The sequence below is a fragment of the Oncorhynchus kisutch genome, linkage group LG21 (assembly GCF_002021735.2).
Source record: "Oncorhynchus kisutch isolate 150728-3 linkage group LG21, Okis_V2, whole genome shotgun sequence".
In the NCBI taxonomy this organism is placed as follows: Eukaryota; Metazoa; Chordata; class Actinopteri; order Salmoniformes; family Salmonidae; genus Oncorhynchus; species Oncorhynchus kisutch.
Window position 1 is genome coordinate 14,222,384 of NC_034194.2, and position 17,370 is coordinate 14,239,753.

A 17,370-nucleotide genomic window follows, 5' to 3' on the forward strand; every position below is an offset into this window, starting at 1 on the left:
TTCTAAAGCCAAACTTAACATCTGCATATAGGTGGAGTTGCATGCCCCCCTCTTTCTACTCACAAGACCACTAGGCTAGGTTACATGGCATTGTTTTATTTATTATTTATCTAAAACAGCATTCCCAGTATATACATGTGTACAATAGTGTGCATCTATTAAGTGCACCCGTCCTTTCTTCAAAGCATAGGCATAGGATGCTGAAGCTACTGTATAAATAGAGTCTCATTCTAATAGGCTACTGACGGGTGAAACCTTCAGGCTACTTATTTCAGAATCGTAGGCTATGCATTGATTGTGATCTTGCATAAGTAAGCTAAAATATGTAAACCTGTTTCTATGTTGGACATCTGTGATTAAAATAGTGTCATGTTTTTGTGATATAAAAGGCTAGAAGATAAACAATCCATATCACCTGAGAAAATATATGCACTGAACCCAACCAGTACATTACTCCATTGTTTGTTTCATTATTGAAACAGGTCATCGACATTGTTTTGAAACAAACTAATGACACTATATATATTTTTTTTACAGGACAAAAATGGCAACTGCAACTCTTAACGGCTTACTGCGCCTACTTGTGACTGCAATCATTGCAATAGGCTGTTTTGTGACTGTTTTCCTCATGTATTTTAAACCGTCAGGTAACTGGCTTGCAAAGCCCATTGAATCATCAGCACGACCAATTCAGAAGGAAGAAGAAGAGAATAAGGCTCATAATAAGACTATAGTTCTATTATGGATGTGGCCTTTTGGTCAGTCCTATGATCTAGACACTTGCAGCACCCTGTTCAATATTGAAGGCTGTTTTTTAACAGCTGACCGAGACCTATACAATAAGTCAAGTGGGGTCATCATTCACCATCGAGACATAAAAAGTGATTTATCAAATCTACCACCATTGCAGCGCCCACCTTTCCAAAAGTGGGTGTGGATGAATCTAGAGTCCCCGTCACATACTTATAAAAACCTAGGTCTTAGAAATATTTTCAATTTGACTTTGAATTATAGGCAAGACGCAGATATTGAAGTGCCTTATGGGTCAGTTGTATTCAGCCAAAAGGAGGGGGAAGCTTTCGTATTGCCAATTAAAACTAAATTGGTCTGCTGGATTGTGAGTAACTGGAACCCTGACCATGCCAGAGCGAGGTACTTCAACGAATTGCACAAACACATCGAGATACACACCTATGGCAAAGCCTTTGGAGAACACGTCAATGATCAAGACTTCCTGGACACAATATCCAGTTGTAAATTCTATCTTTCGTTTGAGAACTCGATTCACAAAGATTACATCACTGAAAAGCTGTACAACCCACTAGCTGCTGGATCTGTGCCAATTGCTCTTGGGCCACCTAGGCAGAACTATGAGAACTTTGTGCCTGGAGATGCCTTCATACATGTGGATGATTTCCTCTCTCCCAAAGAGCTGGCTAACCAACTCGCACTGTTACATACAAATGAACAAATGTATCTGCGGTATTTTGAGTGGCGCAGACATTTCAATGTCAAGAGGTCACATTTCTGGGCTGAACACACATGTCATGCCTGCGATTACATTAAAAGACACAATGAATATAAAGTTTGTAATAACCTTGACACTTGGTTTTGGGGTTGACGGCTCATTTGCTTCTGCAATGTTGTGGTTCGATGTTATGGTATCTCACGAAACGTATACAAAAGCTGAAGAACATATGCCATCCAGGTACTTTCTGCAGGTGTGGAAGTTGTAGGCCAACTCATGGAAAACAGAAAGGAAAATGCTGTGCACTGTTGCTCATGCTCCTAGGTGATTTTATAATGTTTCGACCTGAGGGTCTTCATCAGGCAGGATTCCTTTCTGTATCTCATGAAACATAGCCTGGTCTCGTGTGTGTGATAACCAGGACACATCTTTTGGGAATATGTTAACCTCTAGTGACACCCCATCCCGGATCTGGGAGCGTAATCATCGAAAATATTCCTATTCATGAAAATCACAAGTGAAATATATTGAGACACAGTTTAGTCTTTTGTTAATCACCCTGTCATCTCAGATTTTCAAAATATGCTTTACAGCCAAAGCAAGACAAGCATTTGTGTACGTTTATCGATAGCCTAGCATAGCATTATGTCCAGCTAGCAGCAGGTAACTTGATCACGAAAATCAGAAAAGCAATCAAATTAAATAGTTTACCTTTGATGAGCTTCGGATGTTTTCACTCACGAGACTCCCAGTTAAATAGCTAATGTTCCTTTTTTGCAAAAATATTATTTTTGTAGGCGAAATAGCTCAGTTTGTTCTTCACATTTGCCTGAGAAATCGTCCGGAAATTTCGGTCACGACAACACCGAAAAATATTCCAAATTAGCTCAATAATATCAACAGAAACATGGCAAACGTTGTTTATAATCAATCCTCAAGGTGTTTTTCAAATATCTATTCGATAATATATCCACCGGGACAATTGGTTTTTCAATAGGACCGATTGGAAAAATGGCTACCTCTGTATTTTACGCGAGAATCACTCTGAGAGCCATCTGGTGACCACTTACACAATGTAGCCGCTTACGGGTATTCTTCAACATAAAGGCGTAAAACTACGTCACAATGCTGTAGACACCTTGGGGAATACGTAGAAAAAGTAATCTGGTTAATAGCCCATTCACTGCTCAAAAGGGCTTTCAAAACATGAGGCACTTCCGGATTGGATCTTTCTCAGGCTTTCGTCTGCAATATCAGTTCTGTTATACTCACAGACAATATTTTTACAGTTTTGGAAACTTTAGAGTGTTTTTTTTTTACTCAGCAAATCCAGTGTTTCTATGTCAAATGGTTTTGTTATATTTCAGTTCTGTCATGTATATAAAGTATAATATTAGGATGCAAACTCAAAATGTAATATATTTCAACTCTATATCTGACATGGTAGGTGCCTTCTTTTTTTTAAGCCCATAACCATGTGTGGGAGGTTTATACTTTTGTTTCTAAGTAGATTTATATGACTCTGATTTATCCCGCTTCCTGTGTTTAACACAGACCTTATTTTCCCATAGGCTTTGTCCAATGAACCATGGCGGAGTAAGTGCCTACAAAAAGACACCATTACTATTGCTCTCTATTGAAGTCGTTTGTGGTGATGAGGGGTGTTGTCCAAAACAAAGTCATCAGCGATTGGATCATTTCTAATCAATCAGAGTAACAAAGCCAATAACTAATTTTCTAAATGCTGCATCTAAATGTTCTGGCCCAACCAATCAGTTTCTGGGACCAATCAGAACAGTTAGAATGTGTTTGCGTTCTAGAAATCGTTGGGGAAGTAATTCTTTGTGTTAATCAAAAAAAAGTTGATTAATAATGAAAAATATATATAACATTCCACCCATGAGGACATTGCGGGGCGATGTGGTCATTTGACTGCAGGAAAGGGATTCAATCATATGTGTTTCGTTCTATGAGATAATCACCCTAATGTCAGTTTTGGGGAATTTTTAAGCATTTATGTAATTTTTTAAAGGACATAAAGGCTTCGTAATTCATAAAGGTCATATTAACTGACTGGTATTATCTCATAGAACAAAATGTATAAGATCTTCAGAGTTCCAAGTTGTCTTGAAAGTATGGAAGTCCAGAGAGGAAATATGAATTTAAAAAAATAAAAAAATACCTTATGTCAAGATCATGACTTATTTATCTCATGATCACTACACAACAAAAGTTTTGTCGCGATCACAAGATAGTTTTGTTGTGATCACGACATAACAAAAGTACCACACATAAGCCAATCATTCGTTCAGATTTACGATAAACCACTCATCAAGGAGCCCTGTGGCTGCATTGATCGCAATGCGCTTGTGGGGTCCTGAACATGGCCTGACAGGCAGCACTGTCTCCCAGGCTGCGTTTCGCCCACAAGACCACAGCCAATCTCATGCAAATAATAACGCAGTTAACTTGGCTAGTATTGTGAGCTAGCTGATTAGCTAGGCAGTCTTGTTAGCTAGCAAGCTAGCGTGTTATCTATGCTGCATAACTGATGTGTATAATTATAAGGGACACTTTTGTTTTACCTTTATTTAACTAGGCCAGTCAGTTGAGAACAAATGCTTATTTACAATGACGGCCTACCCCGACCAAACCCTAACGAAGCTGGGCCAGTTCTGCGCCGCCCTATGGGACTCCCAATCACAGCCGGTTGTGATACAGCCTGGATTCGAACAAGGGTGTCTGTAGTGATGCCTCTAGCACTGAGATGCCGTGCCTTAGATCGGTGTGCCTCTCGGGGGCCCCAAAATGTTTTGTGGATAATATTTAAATTTGCAGTGGGTGAGCTCCATTCCAGACAGGCTGATCAGATTCCATTTCATCCTCACACTCATAATCAGGATGCTGCCGTGTAATGCTGTTTCATAGTTAATGCTCCTTGCAGGCAGATTAGTTATCAACTTTATAGACTGATGCATATAATCCAGAGTGGGTGAGCTCTAGTTTTAGCAGGAAGATCAGATTCAATAGCAGCCGCAGGCGGATGAATCAGGATTCTGCCTTTTGGTCTGTTTCATATGTAAGACTTTTTGTTATGTAGTGATCATGAGATAATTAAATTGTGATCTCACAAATATGTTTTATTTATTCATATGTCCTCTCTGGGTGATCGTATGAAATCACCAATCGAGCAGCGGAAGAATTCAGTTTATTGCCTCTCTGCTGCTCATCTGTCTTTCTGCCTCTCTCAGCTGCGCGTATCAGCCAACCAAGACAGACCGAATATTGATTATGATGTAAATCAAGTGTTAATCAAATGATAGCTGCAGCTGCTGTAGCAGTACTGTTGATATTATATTTTAAATAGGTCGTTTATTCCTACACACACTCACGCATCTCAAGACATGCGTGTTTGAATACCGGGCGCGCGCAATCTCCGTGGGCAGACCGCGGAATAGCCGCAATCTATCGTGTGCGAGCTGCAGAGTAGACCAACATGCGCAATCATAGACTAAAAATGAGGGTGCAACCAACCGATGGGGTGGGGGTGGCGAGCTTGACGACGTGACGTGGGTTCAGAACAACAACGAACAAATATATTATACCACCACCCAAAAAGGCACTTGCCGAGTGGAAGGTCAAAGGGTGCTCAGTCACAGGTAGATCTCAATCTGTTTTTCAGCAGAAAAACTCTTAGAAAAAATTGTTCCAAAAGGGTTATTCAGCTGTTCCTGTAGGAGAACCCTTTTTGGTTCCAGGTAGAACCCTTTGTGGAAAGGGAACCCAAAAGAGTTATACCTGCAACCAAAAGGGTTCTATCTGGAATCAAAAATAGTTCCTCAAAAGATTCTCCTATGGGGACAGCTGAAGAACCCTTTAGTTGTAGATAGCTTTTTTTCAGTGGTGTAAAGTACTTAAGTAAAAATACTTTAAATTACTATGTAAGTCATTTTTTTATGTATCTTTACTATTTATATTTTTGACTAATTTTACTTCACTACATTCCTAAAGAAAATGATATACTTTTTACTCCATACATTTTCCCTGACACCCAAAAGTAATTATAACATTTTGCTTAGCAGGACAGAAAATTGTCCAAATCGCACACGTAACAAGAGAACATCCCTAATGCTTCTTATCTGGCGGACTCACTAAACACATGCTTTGCTTGTAAATTATGTCTGAGAGTTGAAGTGTGACCCTGGCTATCTTTGGAATTCGTCATTATTTTAACTTTTGATACTTAAGTACATTTTAGCAACTACATTTACTTTTGATACTTAAGTAGATTTAAAGCCAAATACTATTAGACTTTTACTCAAGTAGTATTTCGCTGGATGATTTTCACTTTTACTTGAGTCATTTTCTATAAATGTATCTTTACTTTTACTCAAGTAGGAGAATTGAGTACTTTTTCCACCATGCATTTCTTTCTAATAGTGTAGGCTACACCATTGCATAGAAGTAATTCATTTAGTCTTTCAATAAGCCAATTTGTTTCATAGGCTGGTTTCCAGTGAGCAATTTACAACAATGGATAATCAAATTTGTAGAAAGCTTTTGTAGAAAGCTTGCATTTGCTGGACTTTCTGACGGGCCACCTCCAGGTGGTGAAGTTAGGAAACAACATCTCCACCCCGCTGTTCCTCAACATTGGGGCCCCACAAGGGTGCGTTCTCAGCCCTCTCCTGTACTCCCTGTTCACCCACGACTGCGTGGCCATTCACGCTTCCAACTCAATCATCAAGTTTGCAGACGACACTACAGTGGTAGGCCTGATTTACCAACAACGATGAGACAGCTTACAGGGAGGAGGTGAGGGCCCTCGTAGTGTGGTGTCAGGAAAACAACCTCTCACTCAACGTCAACAAAACAAATAAGATGATCGTGGACTTCAGGAAACAGCAGAGGGAGCACCACCCCATCCACATTGACGGGACAGTAGTGGAGAAGGTGGAACGTTTTAAGTTCCTCGGCGTAAACATCGCAGACAAACTGAAATGGTCCACCTTCAACCGCAAGGCTCTCCAGAGGGTCTGCACAACGCATCACCTGGGGCAAACTACCTGCCCTCCAGGACACCTACAGCACCCGATGTCACAGGAAGGCCAAAAAGATCATCAAAGACAACAACCACCCGAGCCACTGCATTTTCACCCCGCTATCATCCAGAAGGCGAGGTCACTACAGGTGCATCAAAGCTGGGACCGAGAGACTGAAAAACAGCTTCTATCAAGGCCATCAGACTGTTAAACAGCCATCACTAACATAGAGAGGCCGCTGCCAACATACAGACTCAAATATCTGGCCACTTAAATAATGGACTTAATAAAGGTATCACTAGTCACTTTAAATAACGGCACTTTAATAATGTTTACATATCCTGTGTTACTCATCTCATATGTGTATACTGTATTCCTAGTGGTAAGAGCGTTGTACTATTAACCAGAAGGTTTCAAGTTCAAATCCCCGAGCTGACAAGGTACAAATCTGTCATTTTGCCCCTGAACAGGCAGTTAACCCACTGTTCCCAGGCCATCATTGAAAATAAGAATTTGTTCTTAACTGACTTGCCTAGTTAAATAAAGGTTAAATAAAAGAACTTGCCTAACTTGCCTACGCCGCACGCCATCGCTCATCCATATATTTATATGTACATATTTTTATTCATCCCTTTACATTTGTGTGTATAAGGTAGTTGTGAATTTGTTAGATTACTTGTTAGATATTACTGCATAGTCGGAGCTAGAAGCACAAGCATTTCGCTACACTCGCATTAACATCTGCTAACCATGTGTATGTGACCAATAAAATTTGATTTGATTTCCCGCTCTCAAGCAGTTTTTATGAAATTAGGCTATTTTGATAATAAATGTGTGTGAATCAGTGAAATTCACAAACTAGAATTGTGTTTTTGTGTGACTCTATAATGTGTGTTTGATGTTTTCCCAAAGATGTGTTGTGCAGCTGTCAGATGATGATGCTACTGAATTGAATTCCGTGACGTCACGAGCAAGGAAGGAGGAGGTGTGGCGGGAAAAAGGGGTGGAATAAATGGTGGTGTTTTTTGGACTCCCATGCTTTCCGTACTACGTTATGTTGACGTGTGGCTTTTGTGGCTCACTAGCCTGCTAGCTGTACTTTGTACAACATGGTTTAGCTAGTAGTAGCAATATAACATTAGTCAAAGAGCTGAAGTTTACCTCCATGCAAAGCTGTACTAAAACAGTTATAACTTCGAACAGTTTGAGAAGCCAACAAATACGATGGCAGCTGCCTGGGAAGAAATCAGACGTCTGGCAGCGGATTTTCAGAGAGCACAGTTTGCTGACACAGTGCAGAGGTAATGCCAGCTGGCTAGTGCCAAATAGCTATCTATAACCACAGTCCTAGCTATTTGGCTAGCTAAATCCATTGTTGACTAGCTAAGCACAACAATGCGTATTGACTGCTAACTTATTAACGTGAAACTAGCAAATGAACTACTTTAGCTAGCTAAGGATTAGGATCTAACGTTAGCTATGGTGGGCTGAACTGCTGGCTGAACCAACTTAGACAGAACAGCTATACTAGTCTCTAGCTATCTGTGCCAGAAAGGGGGCTTCCTGCAGCAGTGTTTTTTTAGTTGGACTAATCTTGTATTACCACAGTTTCCAAACCATAACATAACCTGGGCTTTTGGGAAACTGCTGCTAGAGCAAGCCATTGATACGCTGTATCAGGGGACCCAAATACCTTTTAAATTGGTAGAATTAGATATAGAACTGATTTCTAGGGTCTCTGTGTGTAAATGCCTTTTCTACTGGAAATCCTTCCCAGGTTGTCAGAGAGAAACTGCATTGAAATCGTTGCCAAGCTGGTTGCAGAGAAGAAGTTGGATGTGGTACACACACTTGATGGCAAGGAGTACATCACCCCATCCCAGATCAGTAGGGAGATACGGGATGAGCTCTACATCCATGGAGGTCAGTTGGCTCCTAGAGTCCACCTTCTGATTCCAATGCCTCAGTCTTCAAACAAGTGTTGCACTCATTCATCTCAGGTCATGGCTGCATAGATGTTCAAGGGTTATCATACACCTGCATTAATTGACATGGACAAAAATGTATGGAAAATATGGTGATGTGTTTGTTTTTTTAATCTTGTTTTTGCTTTCCAAAGGTCGGGTCAACATTGTGGACCTACAAAAGGTGTGCATTACTACTGATTCCTTCTGCTAGTGTGCAGCACTGTAGTTGTTTTATTTCACTTACCATATTGTCTAAAGACACTTTTTATATATATAATTATTTTTTTGTATACAGATTATCAATGTTGATTGGGTTCATGTTGAGGCCAGAGCAAATGACATTGCAAGATCTGATAAAAGTGTTCAACTGGTGCTGGGGCAGCTTATCGACGAGTAAGTAGGACTTTTTCCACATGGTGTTTTTCATTGTTGTACTGTCAACTACTAGGGTAACAGATTTGTTCTGATTTCTTCTAGAAACTACCTGAATCGTGTGTCTGAGGAGGTGAACGATAAACTACAAGAAGCTGGCTTGGTGAACATCCCAGAACTATGTAAAAACTATGATCTTCCGGGGGATTTTCTGACTGAGGTGAGTAATGACCTCTGTATCTTTACCAATACCGTCCTCAAACTATGTGCAATTAATAATGTATCCTTTCAGTAGTGTATCTGTGCTTGGGCTTTTGGCTTGGGCTTTCAGCTTGAGGTGCATTTGTGGACCTGTACATAGCTATTATCTGTTAACCACTTTGTATCCTAGGAGCTGTCGAAGCGCCTTGGGAAAGTCATCCAAGGCCAGATGGATGAGTACAACAGGGGAGTCTTATTCACCCCTGCGTTCGTGTCTCGCCACAGAGCTCGCATCCGTGGGCTTTTTAGTGCAGTGACTCGGTAGGTTTAATCCAAATCCTTTCTTCCCTTGCTTTTAATCCAATACTGTCTTCCCTCCCTGCTCCTAATAATGAATGAATTTGATCTCCTTGTGTAGGCCAACACCAGTCAGTAACGTGATTGGCGTCTATGGTTTTCAGGAACATCTTCTCTACTGTAAGTAGCTATTCTTTCTTTTGTGTTAAAATTCAAACCCCGCTGTTAGAATATTGTCAGCACTATACGATGTGTATAATGGTTTGTACTGTATATGAACACATAGATCAACCAATGTTTGGAGTAGGCCTAATCAAACATGCACTTATGTCACGCTGTCGTTCAACTAACTTCATCTTGGTCTGTTGTTGCCCAGCTGTTTTGGAGGAGCTGGTGAATACTGGCCGTCTGAAAGGCACTGTGGTGGGGGGCCGGCAGGACAAGGCTGTGTACATCCCTGACATCTACTCCAAAACACAGAACACCTGGGTGGACTCCTTCCTCAAGCAGAACGGATACTTAGGTCCTCTAACTTACTAAGATTATTGGTTACAATATTTCTTTTTTGTAATTTCCGTACTGTAGGTCTGCCTAAAATGTGAATTGTACCCTAAAACATTCCCTCTGTTCCCGCCACGCAGAGTTTGATGCCTTGATCAGACTTGGCATCCCTGACCCAGTGAGCTATATCAGGAAACGTTTCAAGTCCAGCAAGCTGCTGTTCCTCAGGGCGGCCTGTGTTGGCCAGGCCCTAGTAGAACAGGTGGAGGCCTCTGTGGAGGAGGCTGTCAACTCTGCCACATGGACAGATGTGCAGGTCCATACAAACCTTCCTGTACTTCATTTTCTGCCAAAGCACCAATTAACATATTGCAAAATGTCTTTGCTTTAGTATAATAATCTTCACTTGAGTTACTCAGCCTTGCTCACTTTAAGTATCCGATGTGCTCTCCCATTTTTGACATATAGCCCATTCTGCCCAGCTGTCTGTCCATGGAGGATGTTGGCATTATAATCAACGAGGCCATGAGAAAGACCAACGTGCAGTCAACTGCCAGGATCCTGGGCGACACTGTGGTGGTCAGCGAGAAGTTCATCAGCAACTGTCTCTCTCTCTTTGATGAGGCCATGCAGAATAAAGCCCTGAAGGTAAAACACACCTGCCATGAAGTTGCCTGATGGGCCAAAACTGGGATTGTCTTTTGATAGGGACACATAGCTTTGTCTCCTCTCCATCAATTCAATGCTGTTCTCTTTCAGGAAGTCAAGAACAACCCTGTTTTCCTGATAACGGAAGATGATCTCAAGCAAGGCTATATGATGACAGAAAACACAGCACCTTCCAAGAAGGAAAAAAGGGAGGCGGAGAGGAGGAAAAAGACTACAGGTAGTACAGGCCTCTTTGTAATCCCTAAAATGTCTGTTAGGTTATCAACTAGACATGGGCTGTAAACTCTTTTCAGCCTAAGTATTTCCTGCCGGGTGGTTTGAGATTTGATCCCTGTTTAAGTTCCCTGTTATTATTTCATTGGTTGACTGTTCTTGTTTTGCTTCCTAGAGGGCAGTGGCTGTAAAGGAGGTGGTGGAGGATGCAATGCCAGAGAGGTCAGGATACGCAAAACCAAGAAGAAGGGCAGGAGGGACGACGACAGTGACGAGGAGGCGGCAGTCACCCCACAAAGTATTTGTAGTGGCTAAGGTTCCTAGAGTTAAAAAGAAGGACACTTGCTTAGACGCCAAATACGGACTTTGTTATTTGCGTTTCCATAGATGATACTTGAAGGTTCTTGATTGCAGATGTATTTATTACTCACAATGAGATTGATCAATAGGCAGTGCATTTAATACTTGCCACGAAGCCTCTCTCCACTGCAATCCAAGCTCTGCATTCTGTTGTTCAACAAAGTTCCAATTCGATTCAATGCAGCGCAAACATTTTCAGATGAATGTTCTTACGTTGTGTTGTCCATATTTACATTTCGATACAGTTCCTGTATCTAGAAAGTATTTTACTAATGTGGTGGCGACGGTTCAAAAAGCCCACTTCCTTACACGCCAAATACAGACTTGGTTATACTCGTATCCATCGATGATACTAAAGAGTTCTTGATTGCAGTTAAATTATATTTATTACTCACAATGACATTGTCCAGAGTTGCCACACAGATTCCAATTATGCTTATTTGTTTCCATTATGGCATCTGTGAGGGCACGGGCAGCGCCTTTTTGAGGCAATCTCCATCTTCACGATTGGCTGATCCCTCCTGATGGCCCGGTTGGACATGACTCCAATAGGGTCATCAGGAGTCCCACCCAGTTGACTACATGAAAATGGTGGGAGCGCTTAATGCACATGCTAAAATGGCCTTATGGCCACTAGTCCTCTGTCATTCTCTATGGGGCTGCACACCTGTCCTAATTATTGTTCCTGATGCCATCTTTCCCCATAACCCCTTTATATGCTTTTCTACAGGGAAACCCACAATAGGACACTAGGTGTCATAACAATAAGGGAGTTTCCCATGACAAGCATTTCTATTCAATTACAAATCAACCAAATATCTTCTAATACATTTTCTATGTATCTACTACTATGTAGCACAGTAAAACCTTATTTCAATGAATGTACACTATTACATTGTTTGTTCGGTGAGGCAGTTCTACGTAGCAACGCGTTACCGGTTGTGTTGGAAGAGATGGCTCCCCTGGGTGCCTAAGTCTATTAGCGTAAGACAAAGGTAACCCCATGAGACCAATTATATTTTCTTTTTACTCTTTTGCAGATCGTAACAAACCGACTGAAGTCCCCTTCATGTCCCTGGAGGAAATCGCAGCTGTCCTAGAAGGGCAAGTGTGCGACTGCCCTGAAGAAATCCTCTCCGAGTTGGCAGAACATTTAGTAAGGTAAGGGTCCCAGTCAAAATCACTTTGGAGCACAATGGATTTACCCCCACGCTCCACAGACAAAAGTAACATTGTGTATCAATGGCGGCAGGTAGCCTAGTGGGTAGAGCGTTGGGCCGTAACCGAAAGGTTGCTAGATCGAATCCCCGAGCTGACAATGTAAAAAATCTGTCCTTCTGCCCCTGAACAAGGCAGTTAACCCACTGTTCCCCGTTAGGCCTTCATTGTAAATGAGAATTTGTTCTTAACTGACTTGCCTAGTTAAATAATGTAAAAAAATAAATAAAATAAAAACATTTTTCAACATGTAAGAGTCTTACTCTCTGCAGGCCTTTGACAAAGACCTACCAGGAGGTGGTTCGGACTGTGTTCATGTCCTCCACTGTCTCCACGACTGGGGTGACCAAGAAGAGAAGTGTGAAAGACTTCCAGGAGGAGCTCTCCAACCTGTACAACAACATCAGACTTTTTGAGAAAGGGACTAAGCTCTTCTCTGGTAAACTGCTTTATTTGACCCCCCCCCCTCACCACCAACACATTAAACATAGAACATATCATCCATATTAAACAGAACATATCATCCCAGAATGAACATCAACTGAGATATTTGACCCCCGCAGATGAGACTCAGGTCCTCATTGCCAAGCACGTCCTGAAGACTGTGTGCACAGACGTCACCAACATCCTGGTGAATTTCATGGCGGCTGAATTGATGATGTCAGCAGAGAATCCCAGCTCTATCACCAACGAAGTTAGTTCTCGTCTCAGCCTTCTCATTCCGTACCTGCTCATTCCTGTTAGTTTGGGTTGTGTTATTCAGTTAGGCTTTGTGAATGTGTACTGTACATTCCCATAAATCACTGTATCTCTCTTTAGGTGAGAGTGAAGATATTAGGGAAATTACCAGAGGAAACCAAAGGACCTCTTATGAAGGTGCACAACAGTCTCAATGGAAAGGTCAGTTACAGTTGAATTTGGAAGTTTACATACACTTAGGTTGGAGTCATTAACTCGTTTTTCAACCACTCCACACATTTCTTGTTAACAAACTATAGTTTTGTCAAGTTGGTTAGGACAAGTAATTTTTCCAACAATTGTTTACAGACAGATTATTGTCATGGCTTTAGAAGCTTCTGATTGACATCATTTTATTCAATTGGATGTATTTCAAGGCCTACCTTCAAACTCAGTGCCTCTTTGCTTGACATCATGGGAAAATCAAAAGAAATCAGCCAAGACCTACCTCAGAAAAAAAATTGTAGACCACAAGTCTGGTTCATCCTTGGGAGCAATTTCCAAATGCCTGAACTACCACATTCATCTGTACAAACAATAGTACGCAAGTATAAACACCATGGGACCACGCAGCCATCATACCGCTCAGGAAGGAGACTCGTTCTGTCTCCTAGAGATGAACGTACTTTGGTGCGAAAAGTGCAAATCGATCCCAGAACAACAGCAAAGGACCCTGTGAAGATGCTGGATTAATCCGGTACAAAAGTATCTATATCCACAGTAGAACGGGTCCTATATCGACATCAACTGAAAGGCCGCTTAGCAAGGAAGAAGCCTCTGCTCCAAAACCGCCATTAAAAAGCCAGACTACGGTTTGCAACTGCACATGGGGACAGAGATCGTACTTTTTGGAGAAATGTCTTCTGGTCTGATGAAACAAAAATACAACTGTTTGGCAATAATGACCATCGTTATGTTTGGAGGAAAAAGGGGGAGGCTTGCAAGCCGGAGAACACCATCCCAACCGTGAAGCATGGGGGTAGCAGCATCTTGTTGTGGGGGTGCTTTGCTGCAGGAGGGACTGGTGCACTTCACAAAATAGAATCATGAGTTAGGAAAATTACGTGGATATATTGAAGCAACACCTCAAGACGTCAGTCAGGAAGTTAAAGCTTGGTCGCAAATGGGTCTTCCAAAAGGACAATGACCCCAAGCATACTTCCAAAGTTGTGGCAAAATGGCTTAAGGACAACAAAGTCAAGGTATTGGAGTGGCCATCACAAAGCCCTGACCTCAATCCCATACAAACCTGATTCAGTTACACCAGCTCTGTCAGGAAGAATGGGCCAAAATTCACTCTACTTATTGTGGGAAGCTTGTGGAAGGCTACCCAAAACGTTTGACCAAAGTTAAACAATTTAAAGGCAGTTGTCCAAAATACTAATTGAGTATATATACACTTCTGACCCACTGGGAATGTGATGAAAGAAATAAAAGCTGAAATCATTATCTCTACTATTATTCTGACATTTCACATTCTTAAAATGAAGTGGTGATCCTAACTGACCTAAAATGGAATTTTTACCAGGATTAAATGTCAGGAATTGTGAAACTGAGTTTAAATGTATTTGGCTAAGGTGTATGTAAAATGAACATACAGAAGGTAATAGTTTGAGGTTTACATTATTGCAGATGTTAGTATAAAGCATAAATGTTTGAGATTGTTCTGATTCATGTATGTATGGAAACGTTTTCTAACACTGATGTTTTCTTCAGACGATTGAAGATTTTCTAACCAACATAGAAACTGCGGTTGAGGTGTGTGGATTCATGCTGAAGAAGGGAGATAAGAAAAGAGAAAGGTAAAAACCAGTATCATCCTGCTTTAGACTTTCCTAAAATGAAGTCCAAGCATTTACTCTGTCGATAAACCTGGACTGGACTGGAGGTGCCACACATTCTTGGCTGACGTGTGTTCTTGTCCACTAGACAGGCCCTGTTCCTGCACCGGCAGGCTCTGATAGAGCAGCTGAAGGACACTGAGGACCCAGCCCTGATTCTCCACCTGACCAGCGTGCTGCTCTTCCAGGCCAGCACCCACTGCATGCTGCACGCCCCCGGACGCTGTGTCCCCCAGATCATAGGCACTCTGGTGGGCCGCATCTCTGAGGTACTGCCTCCCCTCTCTTCCTGGTTCTCATTTATAATATAGCTATATTGCTAGTGTTATTACACTAGAAATAGTTAGTGATGTGTCCTTTTGCCACCTTGTAAGTATTTGGGATATTTTATGTTAGGTCTATGAGACACACTTTTGTATGGTGGTATTTTGTTCATGCAGCACTCAAGTTTGGACCTGTTACAATTGACAGTTTTACTTCATAATGAAGGTTTTGTATGAGTGTGGTTGTTGTTGTTTCAGGAGCAGCACAGGCTGCTGACAGGCTACCAGGCCCTGGTGGTTAAGCAGTTAGTGAGCCAGAGCCAGGGAAAGAAGCAGGAGCAGGGGGAAGGAGAGAACCCAGAGGCGGGGGATGAGGCAGAGGCCATCCGGAAAGAGCTGGTTTCCCTGACCAGCGAGGTAAAGGATCTGGTCCTCTCTCAGAAGAAGATGTCTGGGACTGAAGAGTGAATAACAACTTTGACTGCTTTGAAGTTGGCAACTGCCAGCTCTCTGATTTTATAAATCGCCTAGCTTCTCAGTATTACACTGAACAAAAAATATAAAACACAACATGTAAAGTGTTGGTCCCATGTTTCGTGAACTGAAATAAAATATCCCAGAAATGTTCCATAGGCACAACACTTATTTAGCTGAAATTTTACACATTTTTTCTTCGCCAAGATATTATATCCACCTGAGAAGTGTGGCATATCAAGAAGCTGATTAAACAGCATGATCATTATACAAGTGTACTGTGTGTTGGTGACAAAAGGCCACCCAAATATTTTGTCACAACACAATGTCTCACAGATGTCTCAAGTTTTTAGGGAGCATGCAAGTAGCATGCTGACTGCAGGAATGTCCACCACAGCTGTTGCCAAAGCATTGAATGTTCATTTCTCTACCATAAGCCACCTTCTACATAGTTTGTGAGAATATGGCAACCGGCCTCAACTGCAGACCATGTGTGGGAGTGCGGTTTGCTGATGTCACCGTTGTGAACAGAGTGCCCCATGGTGGGGTTATGGTATGGGCAGGCATAAGCTATGGACAACAAACATAATTGCATTTTATCGATGGCTATTTGAATGCACAGAGATACCATGGTGAGATACTGGGGCACATTGCCGAGCCACTCACCAGTCGCCATCACCTCGTGTTTCAGCATGACAATGCAGAGCCTCATGTCCCAAGGATCTGAAAACAATTCCTGGAAGCTGAAAATGTCAAAATTCTTCCCTGGCCTGCATACTCACCAGACATGTCACCCATTGAGCATGTTTGTGATGCTCTGGATAAATGTGTATGACCCCATGTTCCAGTTCCTTGCCAATATCCGGCTACTTCGCACAGCCTTTGGCGAGGAGTGGGACAACATTCCACAGGCTGCAATCAACAGCCTGATCAACTCTATGCGAAGGAGATGTCGTACTGTTTTTCTGATCCAGGCGCCTAGCTTTTTTTGTAAGGTATCTGTATTCCCAGTCATGTGAAATCCATAGATTAGGGCCTAATGAATTTTTCAATTGACTGATTTACTTATGAACTGTAACTCAAATTTGAAATTGTTCAATGTTGCATTTATATTTTTGTTCAGTATATTTGTAGATCAGTCAGTCACAATTTCCCCACAATGCAGATTTGATGTTCTCGAACACGGCCAATGAATGACCAGAAATCTAGGCAAAAATATGAATTAATGATGAAATACTGTATGTGGTAGAGTTGTAAATGGTCCTGTTATTGGTGGTAAATTCCAAAAGTATTCAGCCCCTTTGGATTTGTTCACATTTTATTATCGCAAAGGGGGTTTAAAATGGATTTAATGGCAATTTTTTGTCAACAATATTCTCTAATATCAAATGTTTTATAGATAATTTAAAATAAAAAATACAAAAGTGTGTACATGGCTATATAGTCGTTGCATATATATTCAGCCTCTTTTTGTTTAGGCAAGCCTAAATTAGTTCAGGAGTCAAATTTGCCTTGTCAATCCCTTTGTAACTTATGTGATTTGTTATGATTTTTGAAGATTTATCCTTCCTCTGTCCCACATAAATACATCTGTAAGGTCCCTCAGTCAGGTATTGAATTTCAAGCACTGATTAAATTACAAAGACCAAGGAGCTTTTCGAAAGCCTCATAAAAATGGTAGTGATTGGTAGATGGGTGACAATAACATTGAATATATCTTTAAGCAAGTTAATAATTATGCTGTGG

At 41.4% G+C, this 17,370-nt stretch overlaps 2 protein-coding genes across 2 annotated transcripts; both read left to right on the forward strand.

Moving 5' to 3' along the window:
• The first annotated feature begins 544 nt into the window (after positions 1-544).
• On the forward strand, positions 545-1,940 carry LOC109866133 (alpha-(1,3)-fucosyltransferase 9-like). The gene has a single exon (XM_020454679.2). The coding sequence runs from the start codon at positions 545-547 to the stop codon at positions 1,619-1,621; it is 1,077 nt and encodes a 358-aa protein (XP_020310268.1). The 3' UTR covers positions 1,622-1,940.
• Positions 1,941-7,542: 5,602 nt separating this feature from the next.
• Positions 7,543-17,053, forward strand: LOC109866510 (E3 UFM1-protein ligase 1). Its single transcript, XM_020455211.2, has 19 exons — positions 7,543-7,811; positions 8,288-8,433; positions 8,630-8,658; positions 8,773-8,870; positions 8,955-9,069; positions 9,241-9,371; positions 9,469-9,527; positions 9,724-9,870; positions 9,989-10,164; positions 10,317-10,496; positions 10,608-10,734; positions 10,906-11,028; positions 12,131-12,251; positions 12,581-12,747; positions 12,872-13,002; positions 13,128-13,208; positions 14,763-14,848; positions 14,976-15,156; positions 15,409-17,053. Exons 1-19 carry the CDS (start codon positions 7,735-7,737, stop codon positions 15,616-15,618), a joined length of 2,385 nt encoding a protein of 794 aa, XP_020310800.1. The 5' UTR covers positions 7,543-7,734; the 3' UTR covers positions 15,619-17,053.
• Positions 17,054-17,370: the final 317 nt, after the last annotated feature.

Bases quoted from the DNA above. Each gene is read 5' to 3' on its own strand.
- LOC109866133 (XM_020454679.2), top strand. From the start codon at position 545: ATGGCAACTGCAACTCTTAACGGCTTACTGCGCCTACTTGTGACTGCA.
- LOC109866510 (XM_020455211.2), top strand. From the start codon at position 7,735: ATGGCAGCTGCCTGGGAAGAAATCAGACGTCTGGCAGCGGATTTTCAG. The intron at 8,871-8,954 runs GTAAGTAGGACT...GATTTCTTCTAG, and splicing joins CTGGGGCAGCTTATCGACGA to AAACTACCTGAATCGTGTGT. The intron at 10,735-10,905 runs GTAGTACAGGCC...TTTGCTTCCTAG, and splicing joins GAGGAGGAAAAAGACTACAG to AGGGCAGTGGCTGTAAAGGA.